This window comes from Meles meles, chromosome 7 (assembly GCF_922984935.1).
Source record: "Meles meles chromosome 7, mMelMel3.1 paternal haplotype, whole genome shotgun sequence".
Taxonomy (NCBI): domain Eukaryota; kingdom Metazoa; phylum Chordata; class Mammalia; order Carnivora; family Mustelidae; genus Meles; species Meles meles.
The window spans coordinates 80,471,125-80,493,638 of NC_060072.1; the positions used below are offsets into that span (position 1 = coordinate 80,471,125).

At 37.7% G+C, this 22,514-nt stretch overlaps 1 protein-coding gene across 8 annotated transcripts in view; it reads left to right on the forward strand.

Moving 5' to 3' along the window:
• Positions 1-22,514, forward strand: part of PPHLN1 (periphilin 1) — a 162,892-nt gene that overhangs the window by 74,727 nt on the left and 65,651 nt on the right. For all 8 annotated transcript variants that reach the window (XM_046013304.1, XM_046013305.1, XM_046013306.1 and 5 more), the window contains one exon: positions 9,343-9,459. In XM_046013304.1, coding sequence (XP_045869260.1) covers positions 9,343-9,459 — 117 coding nt within the window. The remainder of the gene's footprint in view (positions 1-9,342; positions 9,460-22,514) is intronic.

Genomic DNA, 22,514 nt, shown 5'->3' on the forward strand with positions numbered 1-22,514 from the left:
TTTTTTTTTTTTTCTTTTTCAACATTTTATTAGCAATTCGGGATCTCTTCTGGTTCCATACAAATTTTAGGTTTATTTGTTCCAGCTCTTTGAAAAATGCTGGTGGAATTTTGATCAGGATGGCATTAAAAGTATAGATTGCTCTGGGCAGTATAGACATTTTAACAGTATTTAGTCTTCTGATCCATGAGCATGGGATGCTCTTCCACCTTTTTGTGTCTTCTTCAATTTCTTTCATGAGTGTTCCGTAGTTCCTCGAGTACAGATCCTTTACCTCTTTGGTTAGGTTTATTCCCAGGAATCTTATGGTTCTTGGTGCTATTGTAAATGGAATCAATTCTCTAATTTCCCTTTCTATATTTTCATTGTTGGTGTATAAGAAAGCAACTGATTTCTGTACAATGATTTTGTATCCTGCCACATTACTGAATTGCTTATATTACTGAATATAAGTTCTAGTAGTTTGGGGGTGGAGTCTTTTGGGTTTTCCATATAAAGTATCATGTCATCTGCGAAGAGAGAGAGTTTGACTTCTTCTTTGCCAATTTGAATACCTTTTATTTCTTTTTGTTGTCTGGTTGCTGTTGCTAGGACTTCTAGTACTATGTTGAACAACAGTGGTGAGAGTGGACAGCCTTATCATGTTCCTAATCTCAAAGGGAAGGCTGTCAGCTTCTCCCCATTAAGGATGATATTCACTGTGGGTTTTTCATAGATAGATTTTATGATGTTGAGGATGTTCCCTCTATCCTTATACGTTGAATTGTTTTAATCAGGAACATATGCTATATTTGTCAAATGTTTTTTCTGCGTCAATTGAGAGGACCATGAGGTTCTTCTCTCTTCTCTTACTGATTTGTTCTGTCACATTGATTGATTTGCACATGTTGAACCACCCTTAATTCCCATGGATAAATCCCACCTGGTCATGGTAGATACTCTTTAATTTACTGTTGGATCATATTATCTAGGATCTTGTTGAGAATCTGGGGATTGAGCCCCACATTAGACTCTCTGCTTGGCAGGGAACCTGCTTTCCCCTCTCTCTCTGCCTACTTGTGATCTCTTTCTCTGTTAAATAAATAAATAAAATCTTAAAAAAAAAAAAAGAAAGAAAATGTTCAGAAGTTAAATAATTTTCTGAAACTATTTCACTGCTAAATTCCTACGAATATTTCAGGAGTACTAATTCTTCTGAAACTCTTCCAAAAAAAAAAAAAAAACAACAACAAACAAAAAATCCCACAGCAGAAGAGGTGGAAGTACTTCCAGGCTCATTTTGAGGTCAGCATTACCTTGATACAAGGGAAAGAATATTATAGGCCAGTATCTCTGATGAATATAGATGTGGTAATCTGCAATAAAATGTTACTAAATGAAATTCCATAGCACATTAAAAGGATCATACACCATGATCTCGTGGGATTCATTCCAGCAATGCAGAGATGGTTTGGTATCCACAAATCAATCAATGTGATACATTGCATTAACACAATGAGGGTTAAAAATGTATGATCATCCCAATAGATGCAAAAAAACCCCATTTGACAGAATTCCACATCCATTCATGCTAAAAACTCTGAATAGACTGGGTATTAAGGGAATATGCCTCAACAAAATAAAGGTTTGATATAACAAGTCAAGAGCTAACATTATACTTAGTGTTAAAAAGCTGAAAGCTTTACCTCAAAGATCAGGAACAAAACAGCTGGTCTACTCTTGTCACTTCTAACCAGCATAGAACCAGAAGTCCTGACCAGAATAATTAGGCAAGGAAAAGAAATAAAAAGTATCCAAATTGGGAAGGGAGAAGTAAGTCTGTCTTTTGTGTGTGTGTGTGTGACATTTTAAAATATTGAAAACCATAAAGTGTCAACTAAACAGCTATTAGAATTAATATATGAATTCAGTAAAGTGGCATTCAAAATCAATATGCAGAGGTTAGTTGTGTTTCTATACAGCAATTATAAACTATCAAAAAGTAAAGTTAAGAAAACATTTTCCATTTACAATAGCATGAAAAAGAAAATATTTAGGAGTAAATTTAACCACAGAGGTGAAACACCTTTATGCTGAAAGTTTTAAAACATTGATGAAAGAAGTTGAAGAAGACACAAATGAATGGAAAGATAATCCATGTTCATGGATTGGAATGATTAATATTCTTAAAATGTCCATAGTACTCAAAGCAATCTATACAATTCAGTGCAATTCTTATCAAAAAACCAATGGTATTTTTCACAGAACTAGAACAAGTTATCCTAAAATTTGTATGGAACCACAGAAGACCCCAAATGACCAAAGCAGTTTTAAGAAGAGTAAAGATGAGGGCATCATGCTTCCTGATTTCAAACTATATTATAAAGCTGTAGTTATCCCAACAGTATGGTATTGGCATAAAAACAGACATATCAATCAATGGAAAAGAATAGAGACCTCAGAAGTAAAACCATGCATATATGATCAGTGAATTTACAATGCAGGAGCCAAGAGTATATAATAGGAAAAAGGGCAGTCTTTTCAATAAATAGTGTTGGGAAAACTGAGCAACATACAACATAATGAAACTGGACCCCTAGTTTACACCATATATGAAAGTCAACTCCAAGTGGATTAAAGACTTGAAAGTAAGACCTAAAACATTAGAAGACCTAGAAGAAAACATAGGTGGTCAGTTCTCTGGCATCAATCTTGGCAATGAGTTTTTTAGATTCAGCACCAAAAGCAGAGGCAGCAAAAGCAAAAATAAACAAGTGGGATCACTTTAAAGTAAAAAGCTTCTGCACAGCAAAGGAAAACAATCAACAAAATGAAAAAAGCAACCTAAGGAATGGTAGAAAATATTTACAAATCATGAATCTGATAAGGGGTTATTATCTAATGTATATGAAGAACTTATACAACTCAGTAGCAAAAAAATCAAGCAGTCCAATTAAAAATTGAGCAATGGAACTAAAAAGACATTTTTTTCAAGGAAGACATACAAATGGCCAAGAGGTATACAAAAAGCTCAACATCACTAATTATCTGGGAAATAGAAATCAAAACCATAGTGAGATAGCATCTCAATGGCTGTTAGAATGGCTGTCATCAAAAAGAGGAGGTAACAAAGTTAGTGAGGTTATGGAGGAAAGGGAACCCTTGTGCACTGTTGGTTGGAATGCAAATTCGTGTAGCCACTATGGAAAACAACATGGGGATTCCTCAAAAAAGTAAAAATAGGACGGTCATATGATCCAGAAATCCCATTTTGGGTATATATCCAAAGGTAATGAAAAGAGGATCTCAAATGCTGTTCATTGCAGCATTATTCATAGTAACCAAGACCTGAAAACAACCTAAGTGTCCTTCTACAGGTAATTGAATACAGAAGATGTGGTATATATTCACAGTGGAATATATTGAACTCTGAGAAAGGACATCCTAGTATTTGTGACAAAATGGATGGACCTTATTATGCTAACAAGCCAGTTAGAGAAAGACTAAGTACTGTATGATTTCACTTAGATGTGGAATCTAAGTGGCACCTGGGTGACTCAGTCAGTTAAGCATCTGCCTCCAGCTCAGGTCATGATCTTGGAGTCCAGTGTCAGACTCCTTGCTCAGCAGGGAGCCTGCCTCTCCCTCTCCTTCTTCCCCTGCTCTTGCTTTCTCTCATTTTCAAGTAAATAAATAAAATCTTAAAAAATAATGTGGAATCTAAAAAAGTTGAATTCATAGAAACAGATTAGTGGTCAGTGGGGGCAAGGAGTTGAGGGAAAAGGGGAGGAGTAAAATTTCCATCTATATGATGGTAAGTTCTGGAGATCTAATGTACAGCATAGTGATTATAGTTAATAATACTGTATACTTAAAATTTGCTAAGAGATCTTAAATGTTCTTACCACAAAGAAGAAATGGTAATTATGTGATGTGTTGCAGGTGTTAGCATATGCCATGGTTGTAATTATTTTATAATTTAAAAAAGTAGATCTGTATCTCCATTTTATAGAAAAATCTCAGAACTTAAATAATTTTCTGAAGATCATAGCTACTCCTCACTATTTCATTCTTATTCCTACCTTCCAGTGTCCCAAAACATGTTGAACAGATGATCCATGATTCTAATCTTTAATTTGCTCTTAGCGGTTAGAGGTTCTCTTCCCCAACCTCAGGTTGTCTTCCTATAAGTGTTGTTACTTGTATTCTCTTCCTTCTTCACTCTTCTGTTTTTCTGTCTTTGATATATTTGGCTTTTCAGCAAGAGGAGACAGACGTCACCTGGCAGTCTGTGCTGTATTCAGGGAGTAGCTGCTTCACTGCCTCAAAGCAAAAAAAGAAAAGAAAAAGATGTCTTTGTGACATCTTGTGTCTTTAGAGCTTTGGCAGAAGTCTGAGGGTTGTAGAATGCTGGTGTTGAATAGGAAAGCTTGATTAAAACTCTGGTCCTGCCTTACCATGTCAAAGGTACTTTATCCCCTCAGAGATAGGCTTGTTTTTATTGTCAGGTAGAAATGAAAGAAAAGACATAATAGTTGGGTGCCTGGGTAGCTCAGTGGGTTAAGCCTCTGCCTTCAGCGCAGGTCATGATCTCAGGGTCCTGAGATCGAGCCCCACATCGGGCTCTCTGCACAGCAGGGAGCCTGCTTCCTCATCTCTCTCTGCCTGCCTCTCTGCCTACTTGTGATCTCTCTCTCTCTGTTACATAAAGAAATAAAAAAAAAAATCTTAAAAAAAAAAGACATAATAGTTGCCCATCCAACTCGCTATGAATGTTTAAATTAGGATATATGAAATACTCATTTCTTCTGAAGTATAGCGTAAATATAAGTTACAACATTAAGACTTTGTGGTACATGTTAGTGGGAAGCAACCATAGTGAATTTTAGCAATTTCTTTTTTTTTAGGATTTTATTTACTTGAGAGAGAGAGAGAGTGTGTGCACAAGCAGAGAGGAGGAGCAGAGGGAGAAACAGACTCCCTGCTGAGCAGGGACCCCCCCCCCCCCACGCTGGACTCTATCTCAACACCCTGAGATAATGGCTTGAGTCAAAGGCAGATGCTTAACCTCCAGACCCTCTTCTAAGACCTTTATAGATAATGACTCATTTAATCCCCTTAATAACCCTATCAGCCCTGTGTTTGTTTTTTATTAACTTAAGGTATAATGTGTTGTTTGTTTCAGGGGTACAAGTCTGTGATTCATCAGTCTTACACAATTCACAGCACTCACCGTAGCATACACCCACCCCAATGTCCATCACCCAGCCACCCCATCCCTCCCAATCCCCTCCTCTTCAGCAACCCTCAGTTTGTTTCCTGAAATTAAGAGTATCTTATGGTTTGTCTCCCTCTCTGGTTTCGTCTTGTTTCATTTTTCTCTCCCTTCCGCTATGGTCCTCTGTCTTGTTCTCAAATTCCTCATATCAGTGGATATGAGGATAATAACCTTTCTCTGATTGACTTATTTCGCTTAGCATAATAGCCTCTAGTTCCATCTATGTTGTTGCAAATGGCAAGATTTTTTTTTAATTTTCTCTTTTTAAAAATTTTTTATTTTTTTATTTTTTATAAACATATAATGTATTTTTAGCCCCAGAAGATTTTGGTTTTTTAATGGCTGCATAATATTCCATTATGCGCGCACGTGTGTGTGTGTGTGTGTGTATATCTCAACTTCTTTATTCATTCATCTGTTGAAGGACATCTAGGCTCTTTCCATAGTTTGGCTGTTGTGGACATTGCTGCTATAAATGTTAGGGTGCACGTGCCCCTTCAGATCACTACTTTTGTATCTTTAGGGTAAATACTCAGTAGTGCAATTGCTGGGTTGTAGGGTAGCTCTATTTTCAACTTTTTGAGGAACCTCCATACTGTTTTCCAGAGTGATTGCACCAGCTTGCATTCCCACGATCAGTGTGAGAGGTTCCCCTTTCTAAAATTTTAGCTGTTTTTGACAGTAAAAGTAGATATTTTCATTTTTGTCTTAAAATGGAATCACACTTTCAGAGTTTTAGATCTATGACTGTTTTAAGTATTGGGAAAGTACAGCCTGCTGTGTTCCTTGCCCAGGGTTACATGGCAGCGATGGGACACTTTTATCTAGATTTCCTGATTTGGTGGAGGGCTTTTTCCTTTTAAGACATTCTGGCTACCCTCGTGTAGGAATAATTTTTTAGAATTTATTTATTACTGTTAGAAGTTAATTTCAAATGAGTTTTCCAGCTGTATAGATTTTTTTTTTTAAGATTTTATTTATTTGACAGAGAGAGATCACAAGTAGGCAGAGAGTCAAGCAGAGAGAGAGAGGAGGAAGCAGGATCCCTGCTGAGCAGAGAGCCTGATGTGGGGCTCGATCCCAGGACCCTGGGATCATGACCTGAGCTGAAGACAGAAGCTTAACCCACTGAGCCACCCAAGTGCCCCATTCAGCTGTATAGATTTAATGAAAGATGGATGGAAGATTTCAGCTGTAGAAGATTTTCTTCCATCTTTACTGGAGAGAACTTAACAATGTTTGTTTTATTTTTACTCTATAACTTTCTCTTCAAAACAGATACCAAAAAATGGGGCATACATTTTTTTCTTTGATATATTCATACATATATTTTTGTTTATTCTAACTTACTTTGTCTTTTTAACTTTTTTAAAAAGACTTTATTTATTTTATTTTATTTGAGAGAGAGAGCATGAGCAGGTAGGAGGGCCAGGGATAGAGGGAAAAGCAGGCTCCCAGCTGAGCGGGGAACCCAATGTGAGGCTTGATCCTAGGATCCAGTAATCATGACTTGAGCTGAAGGCAGATGCTAAAGCGACTGAGCCATCTAGGCACTCTTGTTTTTTTTTGTTTTGTTTTGTTTTGTTTTGATTTTTTTGTTATTAACTTTTTAAAAAAAATTTTATTATTTATTTGACAGAGAGATCATAAGTAGGGAGAGAGGGGGAAACAGGCTCTTTGCTGAGCAGAGAGCCTGATGCGGGGCTTGATCACAGGACCCCGAGATATGACCTGAGCTGAAGGCAGAGGTTTAACCCACTGAGTCACCCAGGCACCCTTGTTTTGTTTGTTTGTTTTACTTTTTTTAATCTTATTAGGTAATAATGAGGTATTATTTCTACCTTTTTAACATGTGTGGATAGGGCTTTAGAGCGACATATTTACTCTTCTTCAGAGCTGTGGAAACACTCTATGTACGTACACTGTTACTGTCTTTCAGTAAATATGGATGTCCAGCTAGTAGTTTGGTGAATTGAATAAGCTGTGGAAGGAAGTCAGGGGCCTTTGTCATGAGTTCCAGCTTAACAATTACTAGTGACTGGGCAAATCACTAGCTTTTAGACATTCACTCTATTGGTTTATAAGTTAGGGTGATAAAGTCTACCCTAACCACCTTCATGGAATTCCATTTAATTAAAATACTTTTTTAGGGGCACCTGGATGGCTCAGTGGGTTAGGCCTCTGCCTTCGGCTTGGGTCACGATCCCAGAGTTCTGGGATTGAGCTGCGTATCGAGCCCCGCATTGGGCTTCGGCAGGGAGCCTGCTTCCTCCTCTCTCTCTGCCTGCTTCTCTGCCTACTTGTGATCTCTGTCAAAATAAGTAAATAAAATCTTCCAAAAAAAAAACTTTTTTAGGTGTGCATATAAAAGCACTTTATAAATGGTAGTATACGCTAATGTTGAGACTTTTAAAGATTTACTTATTTTTATTTGAGAAAGAGAGTGAGAACGAGCGGGAGGCAGAGGGAGAGGAAGAGAGAATCCCAGGCAGACTGTGCTGAGTACTAGAGCCTGATGGGGGCTTGATGTCATGACCCTGAGATCACAACCCCAGCTAAAAGCAAGAGTGAGATGTTCAACCAGCTATGCCACACAGGTGCCCCTAATTTGGAGATTTTTAATGCCACTGTCATCCAGAGGAGGTATGTTTGGAATTAATGATGTGACTTTAGAGAAGATGTGGAGACAAAATTTGAGGTGAAAGACACAGTTGATGAAAATATTTGCTCATAAAATAGAATGTAATCAGAGCTACTATATGGGCCTAAGGAACAAATTTTTCTAATTTGGCTTAGGTTTTTTTTTTTTTTCTTTTTTCTTTTTAAAGAGAGGGGGAGGGATAAAGGGAGAGGGAGACAGAATCTTAAGCAGCTCCATGTCCATGCTCCCTGGGGACTCGATATCCTGACCCTGAGATCATGAGCATAAGGGTCATGAACTCAAGAACCAGACACTTTGAGACACCCCGATGTCCCTTGGCTTAGAAATTTTGCATCTTATTCTGTAATGTAGGTCCGTAAACAGAATTATGGGAATCATGTGATCCAGAAAAAAAATTTTATTTTCTTCATCTTTGTGTTGACCTCATGAACTGATTGATCTTCAAATGTTTTACTATAGCTGATTTATATCAGTTAATATGGAAAAGAAAGAAAAACGGAAGTACCAAACACTATGTTAGGTACTTTCGGGTCTATTACTTCTCTTGATTCTCACAACTACTTTATATTATTACCATCTGTTTTGTAAATGAGGAAACAAAGTCTTCACAGTGTCATAAACTGTGCATATAATATCATCTCCCTAGTAAGTGATGAACCTGGCATTCAAACCCAGGTCTCTCTGTAACTTGAAATTCCATACATTGTTTGATATTGGGTATGGTTGAAGAAGGGAACCAGTAGAAGTATCAAAAAAATGAAATCAAAGTGTATAAATATTGTGTAAAAATGAGGATTCATGTAAATTATTACAAATTATAAAAATGGCATATCTGACTTTTCTATTGCATTAGTTGGAAATTTACCTTGATATTTTGGCATTATTTATTTCATTGAATATATGAAATCAGTATGATGTCCTATATTAAATACTGTTAATATATTAGTTAATAGTCAGCTTCTGTGTTCCTTAAGATGAATTTTTGCAGTTCTATATAAATGAAATTAGGAGTCAGAGCTAATCTGTATGGCCAAAAGGAATTATTGCTACTTAAAGAAATTCTGTGTTGGATATTTTTAAAAAAGCAAATAAAGAATGTACTTGTTATCTATATAAATTTGGAGGCTTACATGATTTTAAGGTAAGTGGGATATACTTCTTTTTATTATTAAAGATTTTATTTATTTGATAGTGAGCACAAGCAGGGGGAGTGGCAAGCGAAGGGAGAGGGAAAAGCAGGCTCCCTACAGATCTGGAAGCCCTATGTAGGGCTTGACTCCAGGACCCTGGGATCATGACCTGAGCAAAGTCAGATGCTTAATTGACTGAGCCACCCGTGTGCTCCTGGGATATACTTCTTTATGTATTAGAAGTTTAAATGCTTTTGAGAATTGTAATAGAACTGTTCTTTTGTATTTATTAGGTGTTAGACAAACCCAGTAGGCTAACTGAAAAGGAACTTGCTGAGGCTGCAAGCAAGTGGGCTGCTGAGAAGCTAGAGAAGGCAGATGAGAGTAACTTACCTGAAATTGAGTATGAGGTAAGCCATAATTTCCCCTTGATGTTTCGCATGAAGAATTTTGTCTGGGTTTTATTTTTTTTTTATTTTTTTTTATTTTTAAAGATTTTATTTATTTATTTGACAGAGAGAAATCACAAGAGAGGCAGGCAGAGAGAGAGGAAGGGAAGCAGGCACTCCGCTGAGCAGAGAGCCCGATGTGGGACTCGATCCCAGGACCCTGAGATCATGACCTGAGCTGAAGGCAGCAGCTTAACCCACTGAGCCACCCAGGCGCCCCTTGTCTGGGTTTTAAATTATGGGTGGGAAATATTTGATTTGTTCTAGTACTTTAAAATAAACCTGGAGAAAATAGCTTCATGGATTATAAACATTTGCCTCACAGAGTAATAGTATGAATATGAATGATTCTGAATTCAGTAATTGAACTATACCTGCATTTCTCCAGTAGTTTAGAACTGATAGAATAGAATAAATAGGGAATATAAGGAAAATGTATTATTTATCCTTCTTTTGTGGGCTTTGCTGTTAAAAGTATCTCTAGAAGTCATGCCAAGCCACTGGTCATAAACCAGTGAATTCAGAATAAGAATCTATTCAGATGTTGGATCTTGGACTATATTTATATCACATTTTATATTCTATGCAAATTATCTCATAAATATCCCAAGAAATGAAATCACACATTGTTTAAGTTAATGGTGATCTTTGATGAGTCTTGAGTACCAAAAGATGAGAGCGTTTTTGGCTCCAAAGAATACTATTTATGAATTTTTGCATTAAAGCATTTGAAAATGAACTCATATTTTTCTATATAACCTAGCACATCTCTCACAGGGAAATATAGATGTTTCATTAGCAAAGTGCTAAAGGGATTAATTTAATATAATGGGCAGAGAATATAAAAATCTCTATACCAGGATAGATTATGTAGATTTAAGATGTCTGTGTTTTCAGAACATTTTAAGATACCTTTTATAGAAGGTCCTTTGATAAAATGGATCCAGCATTAGAATTTGATATAAAATGTATATACCTACATAAATATTTATGTACCTGCAAAAATCTTTTCCAAAATACCTAATGTACATGGCCCATAGAAAGTGCAAACCACTATAGACCCTATCAGTACATACACAAATAAAGCCTCTCTTTTTTAAAATTCTGATCTGTCATTTAGGTATCAATTACTCTTTTTTTTTTTTTAAGATTTTATTTATTTATTTGACAGAGAGATCACAAGTAGGCAGAGAGGCACGCAGAGAGAGAGAGAGGAGGAAGCAGGCTCCCTGCTGAGCAGAGAGTCCCATGTGGGACTTGATCCCAGGACCCTGAGATCTTGACCTGAGCGGAAGGCAGAGGCTTAACCCACTGAGCCACCCAGGTGCCCAGGTATCAATTACTCTTACATAGGTCAGGGTTTCCTTGTTGTTGTACCTGTAATAGTAGGTATTTATACATATTCTTGAATGACTATATCAACACCATCTAGCTGTCCCTTTTTGGCACCTTTCCAGCACTATTTAAAAGCATGAACAATAAAGTAATTTATAGGGCCATTTTGTTTATTTTCTAAATACTTAGAATAGTGGTTTTTATAGTAATAATAATAGGTCTGTATACTTCAAAATTGCTGTTTTGGAGAGCTGATAATTTTTCTCAGAGTACTTAAAAACTTCCAAAAATGGGGCACCTGGGACGCTCAGTGGGTTAAAGCCTCTGACTTCGGCTCTGGTCATGATCCCAGGGTCCTGGGATCGAGCCCCGCGTCTGGCTCTCTGCTCAGCAGGGAGCCTGCTTCCTCCTCTCTCTGCCTGCCTCTCTGCCTAGTTGTGATTTCTCTCTGTCAATAAATAAAAATATTAAAAAAAAAAAAACTGGTGGGGAGGAGTCAAGATGGCGGAGAAGTAGTAGGCTGAGACTACATCAGGTAGCAGGAGATCAGCTAGATAGCTTATCTAAACATTGCAAACACCTACAAATCCAATGGGAGATTGAAGAGAAGAAGAAGAACAATTCTAGAAACAGAAAATCAACCACTTTCTGAAAGGTAGGACTGGCGGAGAAGTGAATCCAAAACGACGGGAAGATAGGCCGAGGGGGGAGGGGCCGGCTCCCGGCAAGCGGCAGAGCACAACATCAGGACTTTTAAAAGTCTGTTCCACTGAGGGCCATTGCTCCAGAGGCTAAACTGGGGTGAAGCCCACGCGGGGTGGGCATGGCCCCAGGTCCCACAGGGTCACAGAAGGATCGGGGGTGTCACAGTGTCGCAGAGCTCGCATGTATTAGAACGGGGAAGCTGGATACAGAGACAGAGCCGAGGACTGAGCTCTCAGCTCCGGGTTACCTTGAACCAGTCGCAGGCCGGGTTACCTTGAACCAGTCGCAGTCGGAGCGCAGTTGGAAGCCAGGGACACGGGAGTGATTGGGCGCTGTTCTCTAGGGGCTCACTGAGGAGTGGGGCCCTGGGCTCTTGGCTCCTCCGGGCCGGAGACTGGGAGGCCGCCATTTTCATTCTCGTCCTCCGGAACTCTATGGAAAGCGTTCAGGGAACAAAAGCCCCCGAAAGCGAACCCGAGCGGATTACTTAGTCCGGCCCCCGGTAAGGGCGGTGCAATTCCGCCTCGGGCAAAGACACTTGAGAGTCACTACAACAGGCCCTTCCCCCAGAAGATCAACAAAAAATCCAGCCAGGATGAAGGTCATCTACCAAGGAAAGCAGGTTCAATTCCTAGGACAGCAGCAGAATTCCAGAGGAGGAGAAAGCAAAGCACGGAACTTATGGCTTTCTCCCCATGATTCTTTCATCTTGTGGTTAATTCAGTTTTTTTTTTCTTTTTTCTTCTTCTGCTAAATTTTTTAAAATTTTTTGCCCTTTTCTTTTTTAACATTTTTTGACTAGTTTATATAATATATATATTTTTTCTTTCTTTTTATATTTTTCTTTATTTGTTTTCTTTTTTAATTTTTTTTCTTTTTTTTTTTATGAACCTCTTTTTATTCCCTTTCTCCCCACCACGATTTGGGGTCTCTTCTGATTCGGTTAAAGTGCATTTTTCTGGGGTCTTTGCCACCCTTTTAGTATTTTATTTGCTCCTTCATATCCTCTTATCTGGACAAAATGACAAGGCGGAAAAATTTACCACAAAAAAAAGAACAAGAGGCAGTATCGAAGGCTAGGGACCTAATCAACACAGACATTGGTAATATGTCAGATCGAGCGTTCAGAATGACGATTCTGATGGTTCTAGCTGGGCTCGAAAAAGGCATGGAAGATATTAGAGAAACGCTCTCTGGAGATATAAAAGCCCTTTCTGGAGAAATAAAAGAACTAAAATCTAACCCAGTTGAAATATAAAAAACTATTAATGAGGTGCAATCAAAAATGGAGGCTCTCACTGCTAGGATCAATGAGGCAGAAGAAAGAATTAGTGATATAGAAGGCCAAATGACAGAGAATAAAGAAGCCGAACAAAAGAGGGACAAACAGCTACTGGACCACGAGGGGAGAATTCGAGAGATAAGTGACACCATAAGATGAAACAACATTAGAATAATTGGGATTCCAGAAGAAGAAGAAAGAGAGAGGGGAACAGAAGGTCTCTTGGAGAGAATTACTGGAGAGAATTTCCCTAATATGGCAAAGGGAACAAGCATCAAAATCCAGGAGGTGCAGAGAACCCCCCCCCCCAAAATCAACAAGAATAGGTCCACACCCCGTCACCTAATAGTAAAATTGACAAGTCTTAGTGACAAAGAGAAAATCCTGAAAGCAGCCCGGGAAAAGAAGTCTGTAACATACAATGTTAAAGATATTAGATTGGCAGCAGACTTATCCACAGAGACCTGGCAGGCCAGAAAGAGCTGGTATGATATATTCAGAGCACTAAACGAGAAAAACATGCAGCCAAGAATACTCTATCCAGCTAGGCTATCAATGAAAATAGAAGGAGAGATAAAAAGCTTCCAGGACAAACAAAAACTGAAAGAATTTGCAAACACTAAACCAGCGCTACAGGAAATATTGAAAGGGGTCCTCTAAGCAAAGAAAGAACCTAAAAGTAGTAGATCAGAAAGGTACAGAGACAATATACTGTAACAGTCACCTTACAGGCAATATAATGGCGCTACATTCATATCTCTCAATAGTTACCCTGAATGTTAACGGGCTAAGTGCCCCAATCAAAAGACACAGGGTATCAGAATGGATAAAAAAACAAAAGCCATCTATATGTTGCCTACAAGAAACTCATTTTAGACGCGAAGACACCTCCAGATTTAAAGTGAGGGGGTGGAAAACAATTGACCATGCTAATGGGCATCAGAAGAAAGCTGGGGTGGCAGTCCTTAGATCAGATCAATTAGATTTTAAGCCAAAGACTATAATAAGAGATGAGGAAGGGCACTATATCCTACTCAAAGGGTCTGTCCAACAAGAAGATCTAACAATTTTAAATATCTATGCCCCTAACGTGGGAGCAGCCAACTATATCAACCAATTAATAACAAAGTGAAAGAAATACATCAATAATAATATAATAACAGTAGGGGACGTTAACACTCCCCTCACTGAAATGGACAGATCATCCAAGCAAAAGATCAACAAGGAAATAAAGGCCTTAAATGACACACTGGACCAGATGGACATCACAGATATATTCAGAACATTTCATCCCAAAGCAACAGAATACACATTCTTCTCTAGTGCACATGGAACATTCTCCAGAATAGATCACATCCTGGGTCCTAAATCAGGTCTCAACCGGTATCAAAAGATTAGGATCATTCCCTGCATACTTTCAGACCACAACGTTCTGAAGCTAGAACTCAATCACAAGAGGAAATTTGGAAAGAACCCAAATACATGGAGACTAAACAGCATCCTTCTAAAGAATGAATGGGTCAACCAGGAAATTAAAGAAGAATTGAAAAAATTCATGGAAACAAATAATAATGAAAACACAACGGTTCAAAATCTGTGGAATGCAACAAAGGCAGTCCTGAGAGGAAAATATATAGCGGTACAAGCCTTTTTCAAGAAACAAGAAAGGTCTCAAGTACACAACCTAACCCTACACCTAAAGGAGCTGGACAAAGAACAAGAAAGAAACCCTAAACCCAGCAGGATAAGAGAAATCAGAAAGATCAGAGCAGAAATCAATGAAATAGAAACCAAAAAAAACAGTAGAACAAATCAATGAAACTAGGAGCTGGTTCTTTGAAAGAATCAATAAGATTGATAAACCCCTGGCCAGACATATCAAAAAGAAAAGAGAAAGGACCCAAATAAATAAAATCATGAATGAAAGAGGAGAGATCACAACTAACATCAAAGAAATACAGACAATTATAAGAACATACTATGAGCAACTCTACGCCAACAAATTGGACAATCTGGAAGAAATGGATGCATTTCTAGAGACATATAAACTACGACAACTGAACCAGGAAGAAATAGAAAACCCGATCAGGCCCATAACCAGTAAGGAGATTGAAACAGTCATCAATAATTTCCAAACAAACCAAAGCCCAGGGCCAGAAGGCTTCCCAGGGGAATTCTACCAAACATTGAAAGAAGAACTAATTCCTATTCTCCTGAAGCTGTTCCAAAAAATAGAAATGGAAGGAAAGCTTCCAAACTCATTTTATGAGGCCAGCATCACCTTGATCCCAAAACCAGACAAGGATCTCACCAAAAAAGAGAACTACAGACCAATATCCTTGATGAACACAGATGCAAAACTTCTCACCAAAATACTAGCCAATAGGATTCAACAGAACATTAAAGGGATTATTCACCACGACCAAGTGGGATTTATTCCAGGGCTGCACGGTTGGTTCAACATCCGCAAATCAATCAATGTGATACAACACATTAATAAAAGAAAGAACAAGAACCATATGGTACTCTCCATAGATGCTAAAAAAGCATTTGACAAAGTACAGCATCCCTTCCTGATCAAAACTCTTCACAGTGTAGAGATAGAGGGCACATACCTCAATATTATCAAAGCCATCTATGAAAACCCCACCGCAAATATCATTCTCCATGGAGAAAAACCTGAAAGCTTTTCCCCTAAGGTCAGGGACACGGCAGGGATGTCCATTATCACCACTGCTATTCAACATAGTACTAGAAGTCCTAGCCTCAGCAATCAGACAACAAAAAGAAATTAAAGGCATCCAAATCAGCAAAGAAGAAGTCAAACTATCACTCTTCGAAGATGATATGATAATATATGTGGAAAACCTAAAAGACTCCACTCCAAAACTGCTAGAACTTGTACAGGAATTCAGTAAAGTGTTAGGATATAAAATCAATGCACAGAAATCAGTTACATTTCTCTACACCAACAACAGACAGAAGAAAGAGAAATTAAGGAGTCAGTCCGATTTACAATTGCACCCAAGACTATAAGATACCTAGGAATAAACCTAACCAAAGAAGCTAAGAATCTATACGCAGAAAACTATAAAGTACTCATGAAAGAAATTGAGGAAGACACAAAGAAATGGAGAAATGTTCCATGCTCCTGGATTGGAAGAATAAATATTGTGAAAATGTCTATGCTATCTAAAACAGTCTACACATTTAATGCAATCTCTATCAAAATCCCATCCATTTTTTTTGAAAGAAATGGAACAAATAATCCTACAATTTATATGGAACCAGAAAAGACCTCGAATAGCCAAAGGAATGTTGAAAACGAAAGCCAAAGTTTGTGGCATCACAATTCCAGACTTCAAACTCTATTACAAAGCTGTCATCATCAAGACAGCATGGTACTGGCACAAAAACAGACACATAGATCAATGGAACAGAATAGAGAGCCCAGAAATAGACCCTCAACTCTATGGTCAACTCATCTTCGACAAAGCAGGAAAGAATGTCCAATGGAAAAAAGACAGCCTCTTCAATAAATGGTGCTGGGAAAATTGGACAGCCACATGCAGAAAAATGAAATTGGACCACTTCCTTACACCACACACGAAAACAGACTCAAAATGGATGAAGGACCTCAATGTGAGAAAGGAATCCATCAAAATCCTTGAGGAGAATGCAGGCAGCAACCTCTTCGACCTCTGCCGCAGCAACGTCTTCCTAGGAACATCGGCAAAGGCAAGGGAAACAAGGGCAAAAATGAACTATTGGGACTTCATCAAGATCAAAAGCTTTTGCACAGCAAAGGAAACAGTCAGCAAAATCAAAAGACAACTGACAGGATGGGAGAAGATATTTGCAAACAACATATCAGATAAAGGGCTAGTGTCCAAAAATCTATAAGGAACTTAGCAAACTCAACACCCAAAGAACAAACAATCCAATCAAGAAATGGGCAGAGGACATGAGCAGACATTTCTGGAAAGAAGACATCCAGATGTCCAACAGACACATGAAGAAGTGCTCCACATCACTCGGCATCAGGGAAATACATATCAAAACCACAATGAGATATTACCTCACACCATTCAGAATGGCTAAAATTAACAAGTCCGAAATGACAGAAGCTGGCGAGGATTCGGAGAAATGGGAACCCTCCTACACTGTTGGGACTGCAGGCTGGTGCAACCACTCTGGAAAACAGCATGGAGGTCCCCTAAAAGTTTGAAAATCGAACTACCCTATGACCCAGCAATTGCACTACTGGGCATTTACCCTAAAGATACAAACGTAGTGATCCAAAGGGGCACGTGCACCCGAATGTTTATAGCACCAATGTCTACAATAGCCAAACTATGGAAAGAACCTAGATGTCCATCAACAGGTGAATGGATAAAGAAGATTTGGTATATATACACAATGGAATACTATGCAGCCATCAAAAGAAATGAAATCTTGCCATTTGCGACGATGTGGATGGAACTAGAGGGTATCATGCTTAGTAAAATAAGTCAGTTGGAGAAAGACAACTATCATATGATCTCCCTGATATGAGGACATGGAGATGCAACATGGGGGGTTAGGGGGATAGGAGAAGAATAAATGAAACAAGATGGGGCTGGAAGGGAGACAAACCATAAGTGACTCTTAATTTCACAAAAGAAACTGAGGGTTGCTGGGGGGAAGGAGGTTGGGAGGGGGGAGGGGGGTTATGGACATTGGGGAGGGTATGTGCTATGGTGAGTGCTCTGAGGTGTGTTAACCTTGTGATTCACAGACCTGTACCCCTGGGGATAAAAATACAGTATATGTTTATAAAAAAATAAGAAAATAAAAAAATTCCAAAAATACCACTTTTTTATTTGCTTTAATACTCTCCAGTTAACAAGCTTTACTAAGATATATTCATCTTCTATTTGGAAACAACATATCAGATAAAGGGCTAGTATTCAAAATATATAAAGAACTTATCAGACTCAACACCCACAGAACAAATAATCCAATCAAGAAATGGGCAGAGGACATGAGCAGAAATTTCTGCAAAGAAGACATCCAGATGGCCAACAGACACATGAAGAAGTGCTCCACATCACTCAGCTCAGGGAAATACAAATCAAAACCACAATGAGATACCACCTCATGCCAGTCAGAATGGCTAAAATTAACAATCAAGAAATCACAGATTTTGGCGAGGACGTGGAGAAAGAGGAACCCTCCTACACTGTTGGTGGGAATGCAGGCTGGTGCAACCACTCTGGAAAACAGCATGGAGGTTCCTCAAAAAGTTGTAAATAGAGCTACCCTACCACTCAGAAATTGCGCTACTGGGTATTTAATCTAAAGATACAAATGTATGCTTAGTGAAATAAGTCAATCAGAGAAAGACAATTATCATATGATCTCCCTGATATGAGGAAGTTGAGAGGCAAAGTGGGTGTTTGGGGAGTAGGGAAGGAAAAAAGGAGAGAAGATGGGATTGGGAGGGAGACAAACCATAAGAGATTCTTAATCTCACAAAACAAACTTAGGGTTGCTCTGGGGAGTGGGGAGGGAGAAGGTGGTTGGGTTATGGACACCAGGGAACGTATGTGCTAGGTGTGGTGAGTGCTGTGAAGTGTGTATACCTGGCGATTCACAGACCTGTACCCCTGGGGCTAATAATACATTATATGTTAATAAAAAATAAAAAATTTTAAAAAGGATATATTTGTCTTCCCCATCATTTTTATACGTTTTAATTGGGGAAAAAAAGAAAACAACAGTCCTATCAACCTTCCTCAGATCTTAAATATTTTACTTATTGCTTGAGTGGATCTTGAGTCTTAATAGTCAGTGACATTGAGTCTAGAAAGGCTTTCTTTTTAACTTCCTTACTTTTGATTTTGAATTAATAAGTAAAAAACAGTATCAGTCTGTAAGTGGGATGATAGGTCAGCCATGATGTTTTGTTGAACCAAAGGCAAGATAAGTGAAGGTAGGATTGAGATCTCTTTGATATGTTTCTTACAGGGTATACATCATTAATGTTGAGCAACAGTGTCAGTTTCATAGCACTGTCTACAATGTTTTTCAAGTTAGTTTGATACTTTCTTATACTGAAAATAAAGCATTTGGGAAATTTTTATGATATTCTTTTATTTAAAAACCTAATCCCACCTGTGATTTATTAACATTTTGCTCGGATAGTAACAGGATAGTAATTTATTAACATTTTCCTCGGATAGAGGGATTGAATGAGTGGGGGAAGGGGCAAAGGGAGAAGCAGATTCTCCGCAGAGCTGGGAGCCCAACCTGGTACTCCAGGACCCTGGGATCATGACCCGAGTTGAAGGCAGACGTTTCACCAACTGAGCCACCCAGGTTCCCTGAAGATTTTTATTTAAAAGGAATCTCTACACCCAGCCTGCGGCTCGAATAAAGCAACACTGAGATCAAGAGCTACATGCTTGAACCAGCCATGCAGTTCTTTATGTGAGTTACTTAAGTATGGGTCCATGTACTTCAGAAACATTGTGTAGGTTCATTTTTATGACTAGAGAGATATTAAATATTTATTTTTCCAGTTTATTTACTCTTGCTGCCATGAATATAATTTTAAGCAATTCAGTGGGAAACCGTGTAGTTTACAGAAAGTTCAGTGAAATTGAAGATACATTCAGTGATATACTTAAATATTCAGGAATGTTGTAATTCAATCTACTGTTCAGTTTTGTACTTTTACCTTTTGGACTCTAATAGTATGTGCTAGAATACTAATTCTAGGGAGTGTTTATGAGCTGAGGGGGGAAAAGAATATTCTATTAGCCATTATGTTTGGGAAATGCTAGCTTTGAAAGAGGTAGGTTATTTTAATATTGCAGCACTTTTCAGAGATTTTAATATGTTATTATGCTCATCAGTGGTCTGTGAAGGAAAATAAATAATACATTTTGCATAATTTAGCAGACTGACTATGAAATTTTTCACAGTGCATATTTTAGGAGTAGTATTTTAAGTTATATATTTTCAGAAAATAGTACCGTACTGGCTTTCTCCTAGTTTGCTTAAATTCACTCAGTACTCATTCTACATCTGCTTGTGTAAAACAGTGCATTAGCGACACCATCCAAGCTGTCTGGGAGCTTGCAGTCAAGTTTTGTAGAGACATAATTTACCATCCTCAAATTTTTGACTATAAGAATGAAAAGCAGATAACTTGGTGGCAGTACCTGTCCCAGTAGAACAGGTTGATTCTTCTATAGAAGAAAATTTTGACATTTTTCTTAAGTGTATATATATGATTTATGTGGTTTCCCACATATGAAGTGTCATTTTCTACTTCAGTATCTCTGCTTACTCTTTCTCCAGTGTAGAATATCCATCCTTCATGGCCTTTCTAATTCATATTCATTCAGTGCAATCAGTAGTGTCTGACATAAGACCCAAGATCTTTCTTGATTCTGTTTTCTTCTCCTTCCTGTTTAAAATTTTATGCTGCTTTGTCACTGATGAACTTATTATTGCCCTTATTAAAAATACTGTTTTTACTTGTCTAGTTATATATACACTGAATGCATCTCAGGCACTTGTCTTGGTTTCCCTCTACAGTACCTTGAATGATATATGTCTAATTAGTTTAATGAAATTTAATTGTTAATAAATCCTTTTAGTATCAGTTCAAGTTATTTTTCTCTTCTTGCTGTTTATTTTCCAAAAACACATGTCTGCTCTGATATGCTTTCTGTCCTCATCACTTTAAATTTTTGTGTGTCGTCCTGGAATTACGATGAAACCTGAAATTCCTATTTTCAGTGTACTTTAAACTTCAACAGTTCTTTTTTTTTTCATTAGCCTTATTAAAATGGAATCGAGTGACAGATTTTGATCTTGGGATTTAGTCAGAACTGGTAGTATAAGAAATCCAACTTCCGGGCACCTGGGTGGCTCAGTGGGTTAAGCCTCTGCCTTCAGCTCAGGTCATGATCTCAGGGTCCTGGGATCGAGCCCCACATCGGGCTCTGCTCAGCAGGAAGCCTGCTTCCTCCTCTCTCTCTGCCTGCCTCTCTGCTTACTCGTGATCTGTCTCTGTCAAATAAATAAATCTTTAAAAAAAAAATCCAACTTCCTTAACATCATTCAAAACTAATTGTTGTTTGCCTGCTGTTAAAAGCATAATATTGATACTGGGGTTTTTATCTTAAATACCTTTAACATAAAGTTTACAATCTTAACCATTTTTAAGTGCATAGTTTAGTGGTATTAAATATATTAGCATTACTGTACAACTGTCTCCCCACCATTCATAACTCTTCACTTTGTAACTCATAACTCTTCACTTTGTAAAACTGAAACTATACCCATTAAATAACTCCTGATGGGTGTGAGGTCATTATCTCATTATAATTTTGATTTGCATTTCACTAATGACTAGTGATGTTTTCTCTTGTGCTTAATGGCTATTCATATATCTTCTTCAAAGAAATGTGTATTTAAGTCTATTGCTTATTTTTGTTTCCTTGTTGTTGAGTTTTAGAAGTTTTCTATATATTCTATACCTAATCCCTTATCAGATAATATGATTTGCAGATATTTCTCCCATTCTGTGGGCTACATTTCTACTCTGTTAATAGAGCTATTTGATAAGCATTAAGCTTAATCAAGTCCAGTTTTTCTGTTTTTTCTTTTGTTACCTGTACCTTTGATGTCATGAAAAAGAGATCAGTGGCCAGTCTAAAGTCGTGAAGCTTTTGTCCTGTGTTTTCTTCTAAGAGTTTTATTATTTTAGGTCCTACATTTAGGTCCTTGTTCCATTGTGACATAATTTTTATATATGGTGTTAGGTAAGGGTCCAGCTTCATTCTTTTGCATGCTGATATCCAGTTTTTCAGTATCATCTGTTGAAAGGGGTGTAGTTTTCCCATTGTATGGTCTTGGCATCCTTGTTAAACATTTAACATGTATTTTGGGCTCTTTTCTATTCCAGTGGTTTATATGTTTGTCTTTATGCCTGTATTACACTGATTTGATTAATGTAGCTTGGTGGTAAGTTTTGAAATCAGGAAGTGTAGGTCTTCCACTTTTGCTCTTTTTCAGGGCTTATTTTAGGTATCCTGGGTCCCTTCAGACTCCTTATGAATTTTAGTAGAGAGATTTTTTTTTTCTTATTTCTGTAAAAAATGGCATTGGTATTTTGGTAGAGAGTGCCTTGAAAATGTAGATTGCTTTGGGTATTACTGACATTTTAATAATATTAAGTCTTTTCAGTGTGTGCACATGGGATGTGTTTTCATTTGTTTTATTTCCAAAGTGTTTTTATAGTTTTCATTATACAAATTTTTCATCTCCTTGGTTAATTCCTAAATTTTGTCCTTTTTGATGCTATTGTAAGTGGAATTCTTCTGTAATTTACTTTTTAAATTATTTTGTTGTTCATCTACAGAAATGCAATAAATTTTACCTGTTGCGTTTGTATCTTGCTACTTTGCTGAATTCATTTATATTGTGTGTGTGTGTGTGTGTGTGTGTGTGTGTGTGTGTGTGTGTAATCTTTAGGGTTTTCTACATATAAGGTCGTATCTGCAAAAAGATAATTTTATTTATTCCTTTCTAATTTGCATACCCCTTCTCCTCTCTCCTCTCCTTCCCTAACTGCTCTGACTAAAACTCCCAGTATTGTTTTTTTTTTTATTTTTTACCCATTTATTTATTTATTTAT